The sequence below is a fragment of the Vulpes lagopus genome, chromosome 21 (assembly GCF_018345385.1).
Source record: "Vulpes lagopus strain Blue_001 chromosome 21, ASM1834538v1, whole genome shotgun sequence".
Taxonomy (NCBI): domain Eukaryota; kingdom Metazoa; phylum Chordata; class Mammalia; order Carnivora; family Canidae; genus Vulpes; species Vulpes lagopus.
Window position 1 is genome coordinate 10,929,647 of NC_054844.1, and position 20,011 is coordinate 10,949,657.

At 35.0% G+C, this 20,011-nt stretch overlaps 3 protein-coding genes across 3 annotated transcripts; all 3 read right to left on the minus strand.

Moving 5' to 3' along the window:
- Nucleotides 1-338: 338 nt before the first annotated feature.
- On the minus strand, nt 339-1,277 carry LOC121479881 (taste receptor type 2 member 7-like). Its single transcript, XM_041735804.1, has one exon. It carries the CDS (start codon nt 1,275-1,277, stop codon nt 339-341), a length of 939 nt encoding a protein of 312 aa, XP_041591738.1.
- Nucleotides 1,278-5,725: 4,448 nt separating this feature from the next.
- TAS2R8 (taste 2 receptor member 8) lies at nt 5,726-6,650 on the minus strand. The gene is given in 2 exon segments (XM_041736429.1): nt 5,726-6,298; nt 6,300-6,650. Coding segments are annotated over 2 exon segments (924 nt in total).
- A 2,089-nt stretch (nt 6,651-8,739) lies between these two features.
- On the minus strand, nt 8,740-9,675 carry TAS2R9 (taste 2 receptor member 9). The gene has a single exon (XM_041736941.1). The coding sequence runs from the start codon at nt 9,673-9,675 to the stop codon at nt 8,740-8,742; it is 936 nt and encodes a 311-aa protein (XP_041592875.1).
- Nucleotides 9,676-20,011: the final 10,336 nt, after the last annotated feature.

The following is a 20,011-nucleotide window of genomic DNA, read 5'->3' on the forward strand; positions in this document are numbered from 1 at the left end:
TACAATTTTGCATCTAGAGAAATGATTTAGAACTATGAAAATACTCTCTCCTCTGACAGTTAATATTAAGATATTAACTTTTATAAGCTCCAAAACATGTTTTTTTAAAAAAAATTCTGAAGGGAGGGAGAGAGAGAGACAGAGAGAAAAAGGCAAAATCAGCTTCACATGAGATCTAAGTTACAATTATAGATATACTAAATACATTTAAGAGTAATTAACCATATGAAACTAACATTAATGTAAGAACTGAAGACAACTAAGAAACATCTTGTCTTCCTTCATCCTAGTAGATGATAGGTTAACTAACAGATCTACCTTCAGATCTGTTTATGGTGTTAGAAGTTTCTTCTTTTTAAGATATATTTTATTTTCCATAGTACCCTTAGAGATGCCTGTCTTAATTTATTGCTCCCCAGAATTAGGATAAACGAATGGCTCGAGGGATAGATTAGAGCTATCAACTCACCAATGATCACAGCTAATTCAGTCTCTGGCATAAAGTAGCTAGAGGTGGCTACAAGAAAAGCCAAATAGTAGGCGATGAAAAGGAGGAGAAAGGAGATGACAGCTTTCATGGCTCCCATGTGGGCTTCTATGCTGAAGTCTCTACACCCTGTGGCATTGAACTTCATCTGCCTGGTATGTCTCCAGAGTGAGAGGATCAAGAGGAGAAATGAGATCAGGGACACAGAAAAGGGGAATAGCGTTAACAGGTTGAGGCAAATCTTGATGGAAGAATATTTAGCTTTCTTTACTCTGCATCTCACAGTTAAGTTTGTTTTCTTCTTTGTCCTAACACAACACCTGAAATCATCATTCAAATTCTCAGTGACAACAAGGCTAATAAACACAGAAAGGGCCAAGCATCCCAACAGGATCCTAGGAATCGCACTGTCAATTCTCCACTTCATCCAGAGGAAAAGGGGATGGAAGAAATTCGCGATCTTGAGGAAATAGAAAATGCTGAGACAGGTGGCAAACCAGACACTTAAATGGTTGGTTAGTGTCCAGAAGAAGTCAATTATTCTCATTTGTTTACCGGTAGCATAGACATCTGGATACAGCACCAATATAAAACAATCTAATAGTATTATACATAATAGACAAATTCTGGATATGGCCAGACTTGTGAGGATTAAATCAATGGAGGCGATCTTCCTCTTCTTGATCCAGCCCATGCAGGTTACCAATCCAATGAATGTATTCCCTAAAATCCCCATTGAAAATTCTCCAGCTGCTACGAGCATTAAGATGCTCTCCACTTTATCCGGCATGGTAAAATACAAAAATATCCAATTTGTTTCTAGTTGAACTGATGTAGTTTGATAGGCACACCTACTTTTTATATTTTGCTATAATTTTCTTTGCCTTTTTTTATTGTACTCTGTCTTGTGATGGAGACTGGAGTGATAAATGAAGACTGTAGCTATCATCATTAAATCCTAATTAGTCTTGAGAAACAAATGTGGTTGGCAATCCCTGGCCTGGCCATTGCATGTATCACCTGTATGTAAAACCTGTATCAGCAGGTTTTACTTTTCCATATGGTTAATTTAGTCTAAGCTACATTTTAGGATGCAAATTAGACCTGTTGCCTCTCATGGTCCTGCACTGTCAATGTTTTTGCAACGCTTTGTTTTGCAAGTTTTGGATTCATTAATCTGCAACACATACAGTAACTTAAATAGGGCTGTTAGATTAAGAAAAACAAAACAAAACAGGACACCCAGTTAAACTTGAATTTCAAATAAACAATGAATGATCTGGGTTTTTATTTGGGTTCTTGTGTGTGTGTGTGTGTGTGTGTGTGTGTGTGTGTGTGTATCCAAAATTGCACGAGATTAGTACTTCTAAAATTCAAAATTAATTGGGTGTCCCATATTTTATCTGGCAAATCTGCACTCCAAGGATTTTCTAGCAATTAGAAAACAGGTCAAAATTGAACTTTGTAGAGGAATCTTCATTTTGCTAAATGATAACACTGATTACCGCTAATAATCCAAAGTTTGGGTTAACGTTGAGAACTGTACATTTTCAGAGAATTTAAAAGGTTAACACTAAATATAGATTATTTGGGTCTAAAAAGCATCTTAGCCCATTTATCTCCATTGTTCAGATGAACAGTTATATGCACAAGGTCTCTTAAAATAATACATTGTCTTATTATTCAAGTGACAATTAATGGTCATTCAGTTTGTGATGCTATATATAATAAAATGAAAGAGCAATAATGGAGTATTGATTACCTTTATATTTCCTTTTATGACATATGACAGAAGAGATTAAAATCCTGTGTTTTGATCTACTCCCCACTCTCCACTGTGCCAAATTGCATCTGAGAATCTAGATCCTTAGCCCTTCTAGACTATCAGGTAAAAGACTGATAATTAAGTTTACCTCATTCTTACAGGTTACTCTTATTTTTAAGTAGCTTCTCTAATTTAGAGTTATTGAGAAACACTTTGCTACGTAGTATTTCCATGGAATAATTCTGAGGTGCTGATACTTTCTTGGGGAACACATATCTTCCCATCATTCATTAAAGAACAAACCTTCATTCCTGAGATGCAGCTCTGAATTTTTGGATAAACTATCTCATTCTATAACTATCACAAATGACTGTTTTCCTCTGATCTTAGACATGATCCCTGACCCAAGAACATCGTTTTCTTCTCCACAATGTCCTGGGAAGTAAAGGGCCCTAGTAACTATGATAGTACCTTTACTCAAATAAATTTTAGAATATGTTTTTGGGGGGTTTGTGAGTGTGTTTTTTTTTTTTTTTTTTTTGCAGGTCAGTATAGTTCTTATGCATATCTGTATTGTATAGCATAGAGATTATGGTGCAGCTACTATGGAAATAGGTTAGGTCCTCAAAAGTTTAAAAATACAACTACCAAATGATCCAGCACCCCCCAAATCTGTGTATTTATCTGAAAGAATTGAAATCAGGATCTCAAAATGATATTGGCACTCATGTTTATAGTAGTGTTATTCACAATAGCTAAATGTAGAAGCACCCTAATTGCCCATTGACATATGAATGAATAAAGAAAATGTGTTACATACAGACAATGGATAGCATTCAGTCTTAAAAAGAAGAAAATTAGGCGCCTGGGTAGTTCAGTAGTTGTGTCTGCCTTTGGCTCAGGTTGTGATTCCAGGGTTCTGGAATTGAATCCCACATCGGGCTCCCCCTCTGCCTGTGCCTCTGCTTCTCTCTCTGTGCCTCTCATGAATAAATAAAATCTTTAAAAAAGAAAATTTTGCAAAATGCAAAAACATAGGTGGACCTAGAAGACATTATGCAAAGTGAAATAAGCTAGTTACAGAAGGACAAATATTGCCCGATTACACTTATGTAGGTATCTAGAATAGTCAAATCATAAAAACAAAGAGTAAAATAGTGGTTGCCAGGGCCTGAGGGGAGATAAGAATGCAGAGTTGCTATTCAGTAAGTATCAAGTTTCAGTTATGCAAGATGAATAAATTCCAGAGATATGCTAAATAATGTAGTGCTTATAGTTAATAACATTATACTGTACACTTAAAAATTTGTTAAAAGTATAGATCTCATATTAAATGCCTTACCACAATAAAAAAAAAATAGAAAACAAAACAAAAAATTTTACAGAGAGTACGTTGTCCCCAGCTTACTACTTCAAACCCTTACTACTTTGAACTACTTTGAACTTTCATGGTCTGTGGAGGTATTTCAAATACGGGAGACACAGAAAACTAAATATGGAAGGAAGGACTTCACACTCGTGGAGGAAAATCTTCCTAGAAGTACTAATCTTAACAAAACATTTATTTCATCTGAACTTGCAGAAGAATGTAAATTTCAGTCTAGTGTAGGTTTAACAGGTATTTTGTAGATTATACTAATATACTCCATCAAAAGAATATCAATTCTCTGGTCTTGTACAAATAAATAACAACCTAATACTTGGATATTATAAATATAGTTGATGAAGTTTATGTATGACTATAAAGATTGGGACTTTCCAGAGTGAATTTTACATCATCATATGCAGAAAAATCAATAATCTTCAGGTAATTAATATTTTAGTTAAAACAAATGAGTAGATTGAAATAGACCAGATTTTAACAAAACAAATGGTGGAACATAAAACGCACAACCATATCAGAACAGACATGAACTTACACATGCCAGATCAAGTGTTTCAATGTTACTCTAGTGAGGAAGAATTTGATGTTCATAGTAGAACAACATTTTAGTAGTTATTTTTTATTTTTATTTTTTGTAATTTACTCTGTATATGTTATAAGCATACGTTGTGTTTTTTAGTGATAGCATGTAGTTATTCCATTATGTATGTTTATTACTTCCCAATTAATTGCTTTCCTAGTCCTGAGTGAAAAGAACCCCTGCAGGTCTTATTAAGAAAGGAACCTGAGTAAAGCAGTCTGATCAATATTAGTTGTGCCCTCCTTTTATCCAAATTGTGAGGAGCACTTAGGAATGTCCTTAGAGAGAAATACTTGAATGAGATCTATTCCCATCCTATTGCTGTCTAAACAGCAAGTTGTTTGTAAGGAAATTTAATTTCAAGGAAAATGAATAGGAGGTACCAAAATAAGGTCAACCAGAAAATATTATCTAGGAGACCACCTAAAAGCATCACTCACTTGGGAGGAGACAGATACATCATTGGGAAACTGAACCAGAGATGGGACAGGAAAGATCTGAATTCCTAGTTAATGAGCTAAATGGGAAAGTGCTATCATCCAAAATTACATTTGGTTCTTTACCAGGTACTAACTTGATCAGGTGAACCTTCATTTTTGGCGAAAGCCAAGAAATGGATACCACCTGACCTGTGAGTTTTGCTATTCAATCATTAGAATCTGTTAAATATAATATTTCATCTTTTCCTTTTGTTCACTGTCCCAGAGGTTTTTAGACCTTGGAGTAATGTACCTTAGGAAGATTTAGGGTAGGTTAGTTGTGTGCCTTTTTTATGTGAAAGAGGAAGAGGGAAGGGAAAATTGTCTCACACATTCCCAGGCAGATGAGGTCTAGGATGCAGTATTCGAAATGAGTTCTGTTACAGTTCTTGGTGCCCATGTGTCCTGAAGCAAGGTGCCTGGGTCCTCTTCGCCCAGTGCGAATGAGTTAATGAGCTAAATGGGAAAGGATGCCTGGGTGGCTCAGCGGTTGAGCCTCTGCCTTCAGCCCAGGGCGTGATCCTGGAGTCCCGGGATCAAGTCCCACATCAGGCTCCCTGCATGGAGCCTGCTTCTCCCTCTGCCTCTCTCTCTCTGTCTCTCATGAATAAATAAGTAAAATCTTTAAAAAAAAAAAAAGCCAAATGGGAGTGACCCAACAGAGCCATGAAGGAAACAAAATTAAGGCCAGCAATGAAAATGTATGATAGGGAAAAAAATGAAAAAAAAGTTACTGCAGTTCAGTACTCTTTACTATGGGCCAAAGTAGAATCTTAAAGGAACTTAACTAGGCAGCACATGCTGAGCATCTGCAGCAAGAAGGCAAAAAGAAACATGAGCTCTGAAATTCTTGGAGGAAAGGGCATGTGAAGATGAGAATCTGAGGTGTAAACAGACAAAAGGGATGTATACACTCATGTGCTAATAGGTCTCAAGACCACTTAAAGATGTGTATCCAAAATAAATAGGATAACTGGAAAAATGAGAATGTATTTTTTTATTAGCAAAGTCCACTTACAAAGCTAAAATTTTACATCATGCAGACTGTTCTTCCGTATCTCAGCATCCTGATAAATGCCTGCCTCAGCTTGTTATTTCCAATAACCAAAATAAGTGAATGACCAGAAGGATAGAGTGTTGCTATAATTTCTTCAAACATCACAGCTAACTTGCTTTCTTTCATAAGGTAGCTAAAAGTTACCAAAAGAGAAGCCCCATAGTACACAAAAAGGAGGAAAAGAAATGAAGTCACAGTTTTCATGACTCCCGCCTCTGTGCTGAGGTCTCCACAGCCTGTAACGTTGAGTTTCATTTGCTAGATATGTCTCCATAGGGACATAATTAAAAGGAAAAATGAGACAAATGACACAGTACATGGGGCAATTGCCAACAAGTTAAAGAGAGTCAATGGCTTGAAGTATTGACTTTTACCTACAGAGAGCATATCAGTGCAGTTTCCTTTATGTTTTGCAACGTTACGAAACTCATAATCATAATTTGGTGTCATTGCTAGTATAAAGCTGATTAAGGAAGAAAGAGCCAAACAACCCAACAGAATCCAGTGAATCACTCTGTAAATTCTCCTCTTTAGCCAGAGAAAAAGGTGGGTGGGAGAAATTGGGTATCTTGAGTAAATAGAAGACATTAAGGCAGGTGGCGAACCACATACTTAAGTAGTTGGTGAGTATCCAGAAGATATTATTGACTGCTTGTAGCTTATCCTTTTTATAAAAATCTGGGTAGAGTACCATTTTGGTGCCATTTAGTATCATTATACAGAGCAAACCAATTTTGGAGATGGCTAGACTGGTGAGGATATAGTCAATTGAGGAGATCTTTTTCTTCTTAATCCAATCAATACAGTTTATTAGTCCAATGCATGCATTCCCCAACATTCCTATTATGAATTCTCCAGTTATTATGATCATGAAGATGTTGTCTTCCATACTGAGCATGTTGGTAGAGAGAACACCCCTGATCTCCAATATCACTGCAGATAGACTAATAGACTCTCAGTTGAAGCATGTTAAGTAAGTTCTTCAAATCACAGAATAATGTTTTTATTTCATCCACTATTTTAACTTTGATATAATTCCAGAAGTACCCAGCTCTCTTTTGAGATAAAATTGAGGACTAAACCAACTGGTTAATAGTTTGACTAGCTTTGAGCCTGGGCAAATTATAATCATCACTGTTTAGCTAGTGATAAGTGAAATCACTTGGTTGAAACTGCTCTCATACAAATTAAAAGAGATCGTATTTCATGAATTTGCAACAGGCTTCTTACTGTTAAGTTCTATGCATTTTTACCTTTCAAGTTGAGTTTTGAGATTCAAGCTGGCCCTTTGCTGTTGAAGGAGCCCTTCCTAGTGCTGTGGAGGGAGATTTTCTAGTGGAAATGAATTTTCATTTTGGAAATGATCAGAACAACCAGATTGTACAAAATTAAGAGGATGCTAATTTTCATTTTCATATAAATGCTTAACTAGAGAAGGATATGATACAAATCTAATTATAAATGACATAGTATTATTAGTTAGGCAGGCACATGGCAATATTTACTAAAAATTTTTTCTCCATGAGATTTTTTAATAGAAGTGAAAGATGCTAGATGAAGATTTGCTATGCTTAGTTTTATTTAATATGGGAAATGCTATCCATGACAATTCACTTCCTGAAATGTTGTCTCTTGGATAATGAATATTTTCATATATAATGAAGGAAATACACTTGAAATTGGAATCTGCTCCTTTTGTAAGATTTATAATCTCACATTCTACATTGTAATGTAGATAGGGCAATCATATTTTTAAAAAATATTTACTAAATAATATTTCCAAGGAATAGGACTAATTCTACCATTAAATTGGTTTATTCTTTCTTGGAAAACCCAACCCATAATAAATTTAAGTTCAGGTAATACAAATCACATAAATTAGGGTTCTTCTTCTTATGTTTAAGTACTTTTATAATGTGAACAATATATGTAGTATTTTTTCTATTTCTTATGTGTACATAGTATGTAATAGGGAAGCGTGAAATTAACAATTTAAGAAAACCTAGTTATCTGTAAGATGTTATCAGAAACAGAATAGAAAAGAGAATGATGCTAAGAGGAAAAAAAAAGTGTCAAAGATTCTTGAGTCTAAAAGGGTAGAGAAAACATTCCAATCTTTGAGAACTGACTCCTAAAACTGGCATTACCAGCTAGGGTGGTTTGGGTATACATATTTCTAACTGTACATCCCCCAACCCCTTTCCTGGTCAAACCTTTTCTTAAGATCATACTTCTTTTCTTACATTATATTTCACCCTAGTGAGGAACTCACCAGAGTGTTTTTTTCTCCCTCTTATGAGGACAAACCATTCTAGAAATGGAGGGGACAGGGCAGAAAAGATAAGGACTGACCTCCAGCTTAGACAAAGTAGACAGTTTTTTACATGATTGATTTTATAGGAAAGGCTGATAGATTTTAAAATCTCTTCCCCACAGCCTTTTTACCTGAAATTTTTCTATGTTTTGAGTTCAAGGCCTTTACCAGAATATTATAGAAAGGCGTAGAACCTTTCTGCATTAGGCAAATATATAAAATGTTAGCATGGGATCTGGAGTCATTTTTCCTGCAAAGACAAAGAAATACATGAGGTTCAATGATAACATTTGATTTATTTTTCTTTTTTTAAGGTTTTTTATTTATTTACGACAGACACAGAAAGAGAGAGAGAGAGAGAGAGAGAGGCAGAGACACAGACAGAGAGAGAAGCAGGCTCCAATGCAGGGAGCCCAACGTAGGACTCGATCCCTAGTCTCCAGGATTACAGCTCTGGGCCGAAAGCGGCGCTAAACCGCTGAGCCACTGGGGCTGCCCAATAACATTTGACTTAAAGTTAAACAGAACAGAAAGGTGAAAGAAAAAAGGAAAATTTAGAATAATGCTAGATTACTAATAATTGCTATTAGCATGGAGTAAAAACAATGAATGTAATCAATTGAGAGAAGGGAGAGTCTTTTGTTGATTTCTTTCTCCTTGTATTCAGGATTCTCTATGGAACAAAAGGTTTCCTTCTTTTGTGGAAACCCTTCACAATCCTAAGCACTTTTAGGAAAGCCCCCCTCAGCTTGCTGTTGCCCATTATCAGTATGAACGAATGGCTCGATGGGAAAATGCCAACTACCACGCCACCAAACATAACCACTAATTTTCCGTGAGGAATCAGGAAGCTAGAGGTTACTACAAGAGAGACTGCATAGTAAATAATGAAGAGGAGCAGAAAGATCATCACTGTCTTTATGGCCCTCGTGTGGGCCTCTGTGCTGGGGTCTCCGGACCCTGTGGCATAAAGTTTCATCTGCCTAGTGTGTCTAAATAGGGAGAAAAGTAACAAGAGAACTGAGATTAGGCAAAGAACAAAGGGAACTATAGCTCCCAGATTCAGGATAACCAGTTTGAAAGCACTTGGGATTTTACTCACTTTGAATTCCCAAGTTATGTTTTCCTTATGATTGACTTTGAAGGGATCCCAGAAGTCCTCATTCAATGAAACACTAATAATTATACAGGTAAGAAAAGACATCAGAAACATCCCCAGAATGACTCTGTTAATCTTTAGCTTCAGCCAGAGGAAAAACGGATGGGATATATTGGCTATCTTCAGTAAATAGAAAATACTGAGGCAAGAAGTAAAACAGATACTTGAATGATTGCTAAATGTCCAGACAGCATCCACAATATTCGTTAGCTCGCTATTGGCATATATATCTGGAGAGAGCAGCAAAATAAAGCCATCTAAAGATATCACACACAGCAAACAGATTCTGGAGATGGCCAAGATCACCAGGATGATGTCAATCACGGAGATGTCTCTCCTTCTGAGCCACCTAGTGCAGTTAACCAGTGCAATAAATCCATTTCCCCAAATTCCTATAGTCATTTCTCCGGCAATCAAGAAGATGTATATTACCTCCATTGTACTTAGCATGGCAGCAGAGAGTTCTGATTTGGGATATCACTGGTGATGAACTGGCTTTCAGCTGACCAGTGAAGAATGGTTTACTTATCTGTCACTTAGGTCATGCTGCATTTGTCTTTTTCTGTCCTCTTTGTCAGCTCTAATTCAGCTGAGTGGGGTACTGACTCAGCTGAGTTCTGCTCCACATGAGAACTGCCTAAAAGACTTCACTGTTGGACCAGTAATATCTTTCATATACAGTGATGATTGAATGCCTCCAAGATGCAAATAGGAATGGATCTGATTTCTTGGATTTGCACAATCTTTCTCATCTTAAACTCTGTATATTTTGGAGTCATTGAATGTAAGCCATTGACCAGGGACTTCAAGAAAAAATTAATTATTTGGAAAATGCGGATCCAAATTAAATTGGAGATGTGGCAGCATTACCATTGCTAATGACTTGCAAAGTACCCCCATATCGTGTTCCATTTTGTGCAAATGCATATTTTGGAGCTTAAAATTAATTTTGAATTTAAAGTGTAGACAGTTAAGGGATGCCTGGGTGGCACAGCAGTTGAGCCTCTGCCTTCAGCTCAGTCCTGATCCTGGGTGTGGGGATAGAGTCCTGCATCGGGCTTCCCGCGAGGAGCCCACTTCTCCCTCTCCCTATGTCTCTGCTTCTTCCTCTGTCTCTCATGAATAAATAAATAAAATATTTTTAAAATAAATAAATAAAGTATAGACAGTTAACATGAACAATTTTTGTCTTATAGCAATGTATTGATTTCATTAATTAGGATAACAGGGTTGCAGCAGTTTTCACTTTTCTTGTAAAGACAGTTATTTGACTTTCTAGCTTCCCTGCCCTGTAATGAAGGAAGACTGAGTACTGAAGATGTTCCAGTTGTGCCTGTTATTACTCAGAATTTGACCTCAGAATCTGTACTTGTATGCAGCCTATGTTAAAATCTGAGTGTAATCTTCTTTACAATGTTTTTATAGTAATGGACACCAATTTCATTTTTTTTTAATTTTTATTTATTTATGATAGTCATACAGAGAGAGAGAGAGGCAGAGACACAGGCAGAGGGAGAAGCAGGCTCCATGCACCGGGAGCCTGATGTGGGATTCGATCCCAGGTCTCCAGGATCGCGCCCTGGGCCAAAGGCAGGCACCAAACCGCTGCGCCACCCAGGGATCCCTGGACACCAATTTCAAAGACAAAACATATTGGGTCACATTTTTACTATTTGTATACTTTATTGATTGTTTCATGATTTAAAACACATAGCATCTAAATCCATAAAACAATAAATAAAGCTATATTAATGTTCTCCACTGATTTTAATATTTCACCAACTTAACATGTAAGCTGGTGGCTTCTAGGCTTTGCTGTAACTGCAGGAGTTGCTCTGTCAGAGGGAAAGGACTTGAGGTGATGATCGCAAATGCCCAACATCATTTGCACATATGTTTTTAGGATATTGGTGACAACGGACACTGAGGATAAGGACTAGAGACAAAGAATCCCATATATATATATATATATATATATATATATATATATATATATATATATGCCATTTGAATTTTTTGTGGACTGTTTGTTCATTTTTTACTTTTTAATGAATTTCTATGATGTTTATATATTAGAAAAATCAGCATTTTTTCTATGTTATGTTTAAGTTCTTGTTAGAAAATTTCCTCATTGAAATTTTCCTCTATTATTTTTATGGTTTTTGTTTTCTTTTTTGCACAATAGAAAATTTTATTTTTATTTTTTAAAGATTTTATCTATTTATTCATGAGAGACACAGAGAGAGAGAGAGAGAGAGAGAGAGAGAGAGAAAGAGAGGCAGAAGGAGAAGCAGGCTCTGCTCAGGGAGCCAGACATGGGACTCGATCTCAGGACTCCAGGATCACACCCTGGGCTGAAGGCAGGCACTAATCCACTGAGCCACCCAGGCTGCCCGCAAATAGAAAAATTTAAAAGTAATTTGGATATATATATATATAGAATCTTACATTTAGAATCTTACATTTTCTCTTGACATTTTCTCTTTAGTTATGCTACTGATTATTTATGGTCAACTCAGGCAAGTAACTATTCTTTCCACATGTATCAAGAATGGAATGTTGCCATACTGGTCCTATCTTCAGACATCTCATATTTTGAATTATTTGCTGATTTCATTTCCCTCCCACCCCAAATATTTCACCATGTCCACCGCAATTCACAGTAAATCATCATCACCTTATGTTCTCATCCATTTTTCCGACAGTCTGCTTTATTTTCTTTGAACTCAGGGGGTCTTAAATTTTTTGTACCATAGACTACTTTGGCAGACTGGTGAAGACTATGACGTCCTCAGAAGAATGTTTTTTTAAAGTGAAAGTAATTAAAATACATGAAATTTTAGAGGAATCCAGATAAAGTATACATACATGCATATATATGTATATATTTAATATCTATAAAACCTTACGTAAGTAATCTGTATACTCAACATGGGGCTTGAATCCACAACCCTGAGATCAAGTCACATGCTCTTCCAACTGAGCCAGTTAGGTAGGCCCCATAATTAAAGCATATTTTAAATGAGATTTGGCAATCCCTGTGCTTCTCTTTTCACACAATAATAATATCTGGCAGAAAGAGCAGTGAGGAAGGTAAATGATAATTTGAGGTATCTGTAACAATAGTGATTTGTGATTTCCAGAAATGAAAAATTACAGGCACTGCTGATGTTTCCTTAACTGTTACCTACCTTTATACCTACCTAGAAGGAATGTAGGGTTGAGTTAAAGGTTAATAGGAAGAAAGACATAATTTGGTGGCCCTACAAGTTCATAAAGCCCTCAATTCTATCCATAGAACCTTTATTTTATGACCTCACAACTAAATCCTGCCTCTTCTCTATGGACATTACTTCCCCTACAGCCTTTCAAGACTCAATAGTTTTCTCTCTCATATTCCATCATCTGGATTGAAGTGAAACTGGCAGAGAGGTTTCCCTTCTTTGTTATTTTCAGCTCATTCTCCCTACTTCCTCACAAGACACCTAGACAGTAAAATCTCCTGTCACCTGTCTATATATTGTTGAAATGTAATGTTGCAATCAATCAATCACCAGCCTTTCTTCTTTTATTTCAAGCTTCTATGTATGGTAAAATATATTAAATTTCACCACCATTCTTTTTGTTGAAGTTCCCTCAACCATCTCTTAACTAGATGAAGTCAACCTCTAATCTATTTTTCATGAATGGCTAGTAGATACAGCATTTCCTGAGTCCTCGTATATTAAAAACATCTTCCTTTCCCCCAACAACCTTTGTACTTGAAATACAGTGTGGCTAGATAAGAAATTACTGGGTCACACTTTTTTCCTTGAGCTTAGTGTTAATTTTGTTCTTTTTCATGTTGTTGAGAAGTCTAACATCAGCTTTTTACTTTCTCTTCAAGTGACTTGTCTATTCGCCTGTTAATTCAGAGACATTTATCTTCACATTTAAAGTCTAATGTAATTAGTAGGATATGTCTTTGAGCTGACCTTTCTGGATCAGTTTTCCCATGTATGCTGTCATTCCAGCATATGACTTCAAGTAATGGATATTTTTTTTTCAAGTAATTTATTTTGAAAAAATTTTCTTGAGTCCTCTTTTTAAGTATTAGTTCACTTCCTCACTTTGCTTTTTCTCATCAGAGACCAATTATTTATCACGGCCTGCTTTTTTATATTCATCTTTTTCTCTTTAATATTATTGTCTTCTGTGATTTCTGTGTTACTTTCTTCTTTCTCATTTCTTTCATCTCCTTTACTAGTAACTTTGTTTGATCTAAGTGCTTTTATGCACATTAAAATTTCTCTTCTTTTCTTTTTCTTTAAGATTTTTTTTTTTATTATTATTCATGAGAGACACACAGAGAGAGAGAGGCAGAGACATAGACAGAGGGAGAAGCAGGCTCCATGCAGGGAGCCTGACATGGGACTCAATCCTGAGACTCCAGGATCATGTCCTGAGCCAAAGGCAGATGTTTAACTGCTGAGCCACCCAGGGGTCCTTTTCTCTTCATTTCTAAGGAGATTTTTATCTCTTTAAATTTTTTTCTTGATTTCTATCAGCTTTTGTGTCATGTCTTTCCGTTTTTTGAACATATCTTGTTTGAGTGTTTCGTTTATGTTTCATTTTTTTCACTTGTTTAATTCTCTTTAATTCATCTTACCATGTTGTGTCGATTTTTCTCTGCTTCATGGTTGTTACTTTTCTAGTGTATATTTATATCCTGAGAATATGAAAAAGTTGGTTTTCCCTTTGTGTTGTGTGTGATGATTTTTTTGACAGTCAAGAGGCTAAGGTTGAAGCTCGGTGATTTTATTTCTCAGCTCTGGGATCTTCTTGAATTACTACAGTTTGGACATTTTCTTTATGATATGTTATTTTCCAGTTTTATCTGTCTGTCTTTCTTGGTCTTGGCTTGTCTCTCAAGGAGATACTGCTTCAGTCTTCTGTGTTTTCTCCTCTCTCCCTGCGAGTCACTGCCTTCCTAACTATAACCTCTTGCCCCACGCATTTCACAGGCTACTTCATTGCTACTCTTCTGTAGCTAAGTGCAGTTCACACAGTGTGTAACTCATCTTTTTCTTATGTGTGGACCTTATGGTTGGCATCTGGCCACTACCACTTCTAGAGTCCTTCTAAATCCTCTACTTCTCTGAAACAAATCAGCTGGAATTCTGACATCAGTATGAGCTCTGTTGTTCACTCTATTCACTTCAGGTGCCCTCCATCCATTTACATTGAAATTGTAATGAGTAGGTCTTCTATGTATCATCATTATGCTAAAGATTTAGGTTATGATTATTTTTATTTTCCTGGTCTTCTTCACGTTTTTAAAAAAGGAGCAGTGGTTTTGTTTGTTTGTTTGTTTGTTTGTTTTTAAGATTTATTTACTTATTTGAGAGAGAGAGAGAAAGAGCAAGTAGGAGGAGGGGCAGATGGAGAGAGAGTGTGTTTTAAGCAGACTCTGCACTGAGCAGGAGCCCAGTGTAGGACTCTACCCCAGAACCCTGAGATCATGACCTATGCTGAAACCAAGAGTCAGATCTTAATTGACTGAGCCACCCAGTTTCCCTTAAAAAGAGGCTCTTAAAAGGAAGTAAGAAGAGATTACATCTAAGCAGCCATCATTGTCTTAGAACTAGAACACTCACATCTCTCTTATAAACAGGTACCAAAATACAATAACAATTTAATATACACAATTGCCCAGTTAAAATATGTGAAGCTGTCATTTATGTCAGAAATTTTTCATAATTACTGTTTGTTTAAATGTTTATTTTCATTTTACTTCTCCCACAGAATTTATCCTATTGTTATTCTCGAAAGCCTTTTATTAATTATTCTATATTTCTATAATAAAAAAATATATAAATTGATTTTATTTTCAATTTCCTGTAACTAAGAGGCCCTAGTGTTTTTGTTCTGGATTGAGTTATTGTTGCAATTTCTGTTAGTACAAAGTTTATTAAGACAGCTTTTTATAGTTATTTGCAACAAAAAGTAATATTTATATGTGGAGAATATTTTGAAAATGTTGAATAATATGCAAGCACAAAATAAATACGAACATTGCTACAAAAGAATAAATTTGATTATAAAACACTACTTAAAATTACACAATTAATAGCTAAAGTGAAAAAAGCCACATATAATTTTAGAAACATTCATTTTATGAGTGTGCATGGAAATTGTCATTACTATGTTTAGGATGACAGAAGCAAAGGAAATTCAAATTTCAAATAATATTATTAATAGAAACATTGATGACCTATGAGAAGACAGAAGACTATTAAATAATATTTTTATTTCAGATCAGTACATACACAGATACTGAAAAAAAGGTGCTTAGTTGATAGCATTAATTGGAACCTGGAGGAGAAAAGCTTAGACAAATACATTTTTTTAATTCTCAAAAAATGTTATCAAATCAGGTAAAGTAGTCAAAGTCTTTCAGAAGTATTTTAGGAAATATAAGATGTTATGAAAACTCTGTAAATTTGTATACAGTGGCTGAACAGGGAGTAGATTTTACCAAAGATTTTACCCCAAGAATTTGGGGAAAGCTAAAATTAAATACTATAGTTTTTTATTTATTGAGAAACTCTTCTATAGAGAAGTTGAATGTATGTTCTAAGAATAGACCATAAACAGAACAGAATGGGAAAAAATCAAAAGGGACTCATTTGTTTCACCTTTATTAAAAATAGTTGTATCAGAAAGTCATCTATGGTTGTTTCATAGTAAAAGGCATTGACTCTGGGGTGATTGGGTGATGGGCACTTAGGGGGGCACTTGGCGGGATGAGCACTGGGTGTTATGCTATATGTTGGCAAATTGAACTCCAATAAAAAAATTTTTTGAAAAGGGAAAAAAAATAAAAGGCATTGACTAGTCAAAGTTTTCCAAGAGTTTATGAACTAAAATAAAAGTTAAAATTAAAAAATTGTGAATTATTGTCCTTTGCATACTTGTTAAAGGATAGTTATTAGTGCCGATAAATGGTCTGTCTCTATGACTAACTTTTTGAGCATAGTAGCTCAACTAGTACCAATTAGTTGATATCAAAATTTTGATGACATTTGTGTTTAACTTTTTTCATGTGCAAAACATTGCTAAAAATACTACCTATTACATGGAATTGTTGTGATTAATGAAGTCTCGCATTAGGTACTATTATTGAATTTCCTGGCATCTAACTCAAAAAAATCATGACACTTTTATCAAATTGTTTTGCTATAGAGCCTTTCTTGATGCATCTTAATTACAATTGCCTATGTTTGTATAAATTCCAAGGTTCATGATAGTTACATGAAATCATAAAGTATGGTAATATAATAGTGATGGTTCAACAATGTATTTTTTATTATTTACTGAATATGTATAAACTAACAATGGAGTTAGTAGGTTTTATTCATATGCAGTTTTTTGTTTTTAATCATTCAATATTAATGCTAATTATATCTTCTGATATTGATACAAAAGATAGCTCTTTTGTTTCTCTTCACAACAGCATAAATAAAATGATTCTTATAGTACATTGACTTAAATACAATGGAATGTTTATTTCTATTTGATGACTTTTTTTAAAGATTTTATTTATTTATTTATTTGAGAGAGAGAGAGAGTACAAGCAGGGGGAGAAGCAGACTTTCCACAGAGCAGGGAACATAATGTGGGGCTCAATCCCAGGGCTCTGAGAAGATGGCCTGAGCCAAAGGCAGACACCCAACCAGTTGAGTTACCTAGGCACCCCTTGATGACACATTTAAATATGCAAGGTAAACAAAAATATCCTAAAGGCATGTAGGTTTCAGAATGTTTACAACACATAGACCTTTATTCAAAGAAGTTTTTCGGAGGATCCATTAGCAAAAACTGAACAGAATAAGAAGAAACCTATATGACTTATATGGAATTAAGTTTAGTAAGGAACTTTATAAAGTTTATGATGTCAAGTTATATAAAGTTGTAGTGAACATCAACATACTATGAAAATAAAACTTCAAAACTCCAATTGGAGGATATAAGATCAACACAAAAAATGTCTGTTTCTGCATACCACCAATAAACAATCTTAAAAGTAAATAAAGAAAGCAGTTCCATTTACAGTAGCATCCAAAAGAATAAAATGCCTAGAAATAAATTTAACCAAGGAGGCAAAAGACTTAAACACTAAAAACTATAAAGCATTGCTGAAAGAAATTAAAGAAGACACAAATAGGGGCGTCTGGGGAGCTCAGTCAGATAAGCATCTGCCTTCGATGCAGTCATGATCCCAAGGTCCTAGGATGGGCCCCATGATGGGCTCCCAGCTCAGTGAGAAATCTGCTTCTCCCCCTCTCTCTGCCTTTCCTCCCCCTCATGTTTGCACTCACTCTCTTTCTCTCTCAAATAAGTAAAATCTTAAAAAATTTTAAAAAGGAGAAGTCACAAATAAATAGATATTCCATGTTCATGGATAAGAAGACTTAATATTGGTAAGATGACAGTCAATATGACCCAAAGTTATATATAGATTCAATGAAATCCTTATCAGATATTCCCAGAGGCTTTTTTTTTTCAGAAACAGAAAAAACTGATTCTCAAGTTCATATGGAATTACAAGGATAGTGAACATCAAAACAATCTTAAAAAAAAAAAAAAGAACAAAGTTTGAGGACTCACACTTACTGATCTTAAGACTTACTACAAAGCTACGGTAGTTAAGATTCTATGGTACTGTCATAAGGATAGATACAAGGACCATTAGAACAGAATTGAGGGTCTTGAAGTAAACCTATATGCATATGGTGAATTGATTTTCAAAAAAGATGCTAAAACAACTCATTAGGAGAAGGGTCTTTTTAAGACTGTACAGCACTGTGAATGTAGGTAATGACACAGAATATACATTTAAAACCACTAAAATGGTATATTTTTTGTCATAATTTACCATAATAAAAAGACATTTTAAAGGAAAACATAAATTTTAAAACTTGAAACTGCAAACCATAAAAATAATCAGCATAAGAAAGACTAGAAATAGATAAGACAAACTAAACTTCTATTTTACTTGGGATGAAGATTTAAAAAAAATTTTTTTTTTGAGACAGAGAGTGCATGAGTGGATGGGAGGAGCAGAGGGAGACAGAGAGAGAAATTATTAAGTGGGATCCAAGCTCAGCATGGATCCTCACTCAGGGTTTGATCTCACAACCGTGAGAACATGACTTGAACTGAAATCAGGAGTTGGACGCTTAACAGACTGAACCACCCCAGTGACCGAAAGATAAAGATATTTTAAAATCAGCACATGAAACTGTATTATCAATAGGATATAAGAAAAGAAGGAAGGAAAACTAGAAAAAACCATGAAAAATTTAAAAAAAGAAATGAGAAGATAAAAAATTAATATAACTGCAATTATAGTAAGTGTAAAAATGTTCACTTAATGATCATAATTTTGAGATTCTTATATTAAACAAAGCATCAAAAATCAGATACTTGTTTCCCACAAAAATATACAGATAGAAAGCATAATAATCAGACATGAAGCAAAATAACATAATTAGTGATTTTTTACATGGACAAAAGAAAAATTAGAGTAAAAGACTACATGAGGGCCAGAGTTGTGTGTGTGTGTGTGTGTGTGTGTGTGTGTTTAAGATTTTACTTATTTACTCGTGAGAGACACAGAGAGAGGCAAAAACATGGGCAGAGGGAGGAAAAGTAGGCTCCATGCAGGGAGCCTGACATGGGACTCGATCCCAGAACTCCGGGATCCTGCCCTGAGCCAAAGGCAGACGCTTAACCACTGAGCCACCCAGCATCCCCAGAGTGTTTAATATAAGTCAAAACAATAATAAAAGTAATGATCATGAATACAAATACAATTATTAAAATATTACTTTAAGTGAAATCTAGCTACAAATAAAATAATTATCAATCAATCAGTAATTGTAAATGAATATATTTTATCTATCTCAAATTAACACATAATAAACACAGGTATAAAGAAGCAATATCATTAATATGGTTCACCTAATGTATGTAATTTGACTTTAGCACCATCAAACTCCTTTCATGAAAACATGGTCCATTCACCAAAACAGATGATATATTAAGCCAAATCAATCTTATCCTAGGCCAAGCATCATACAAATATATTGCCTGACCCAACTTCACTAAAATAAAATATCAATACGAAAGCAACCTTTACAAATATTTTATAGCTAGAAAGTTATTCTGTTAACTCCTGAATTAAAAGGAAATTACAAGGAATATTTTGAAACTCTTCGAGTTGATTGAAAATATAAGAACTATGTGTTGACATTGCAGAATGTATTTAAATCAATATTTAGGGAGGAAATATATAGCTTTGAATACACTTACTAAAAAAAATTGAAAAGAAGCTAAAAAAAAAAACAACCAAAAACACACAATTAAAATTAAATTTTTCTTAACTAAAAAAAAAAAAAAAAAAAAGAACAACCAACTGTTGCTTTCAAGACTGTGGCAAACCAGATGTCTAGAGAAATCCCTCCAGTCTAAACACATAAAAATAGAGAAAAACAAGTCTTCAGAATTACATTAAGTGCATGGCTTAGCTGCCAGGAAAAATTTTAGGAATACCCTCAGATGCCCAAAATGGTGGGAAATTCCAATTTTGAGAGCAAAAAGAAGCAGAAAGTAGAGTTGGGAGGAGGAGGCACATTTTCAACCTCCTTTAAACTAGAGCATACATTTTAAAGGACCATGTGCATGTAGGATAAGGTGTCTAGCTTGGGCCTCTCCAAGGTTAGAAATGAGATTGAATACTATC

Coding starts and splice junctions, on each gene's coding strand:
- LOC121479881 (XM_041735804.1), bottom strand. CDS start 1,277: ATGCCGGATAAAGTGGAGAGCATCTTAATGCTCGTAGCAGCTGGAGAA.
- TAS2R9 (XM_041736941.1), bottom strand. CDS start 9,675: ATGCTAAGTACAATGGAGGTAATATACATCTTCTTGATTGCCGGAGAA.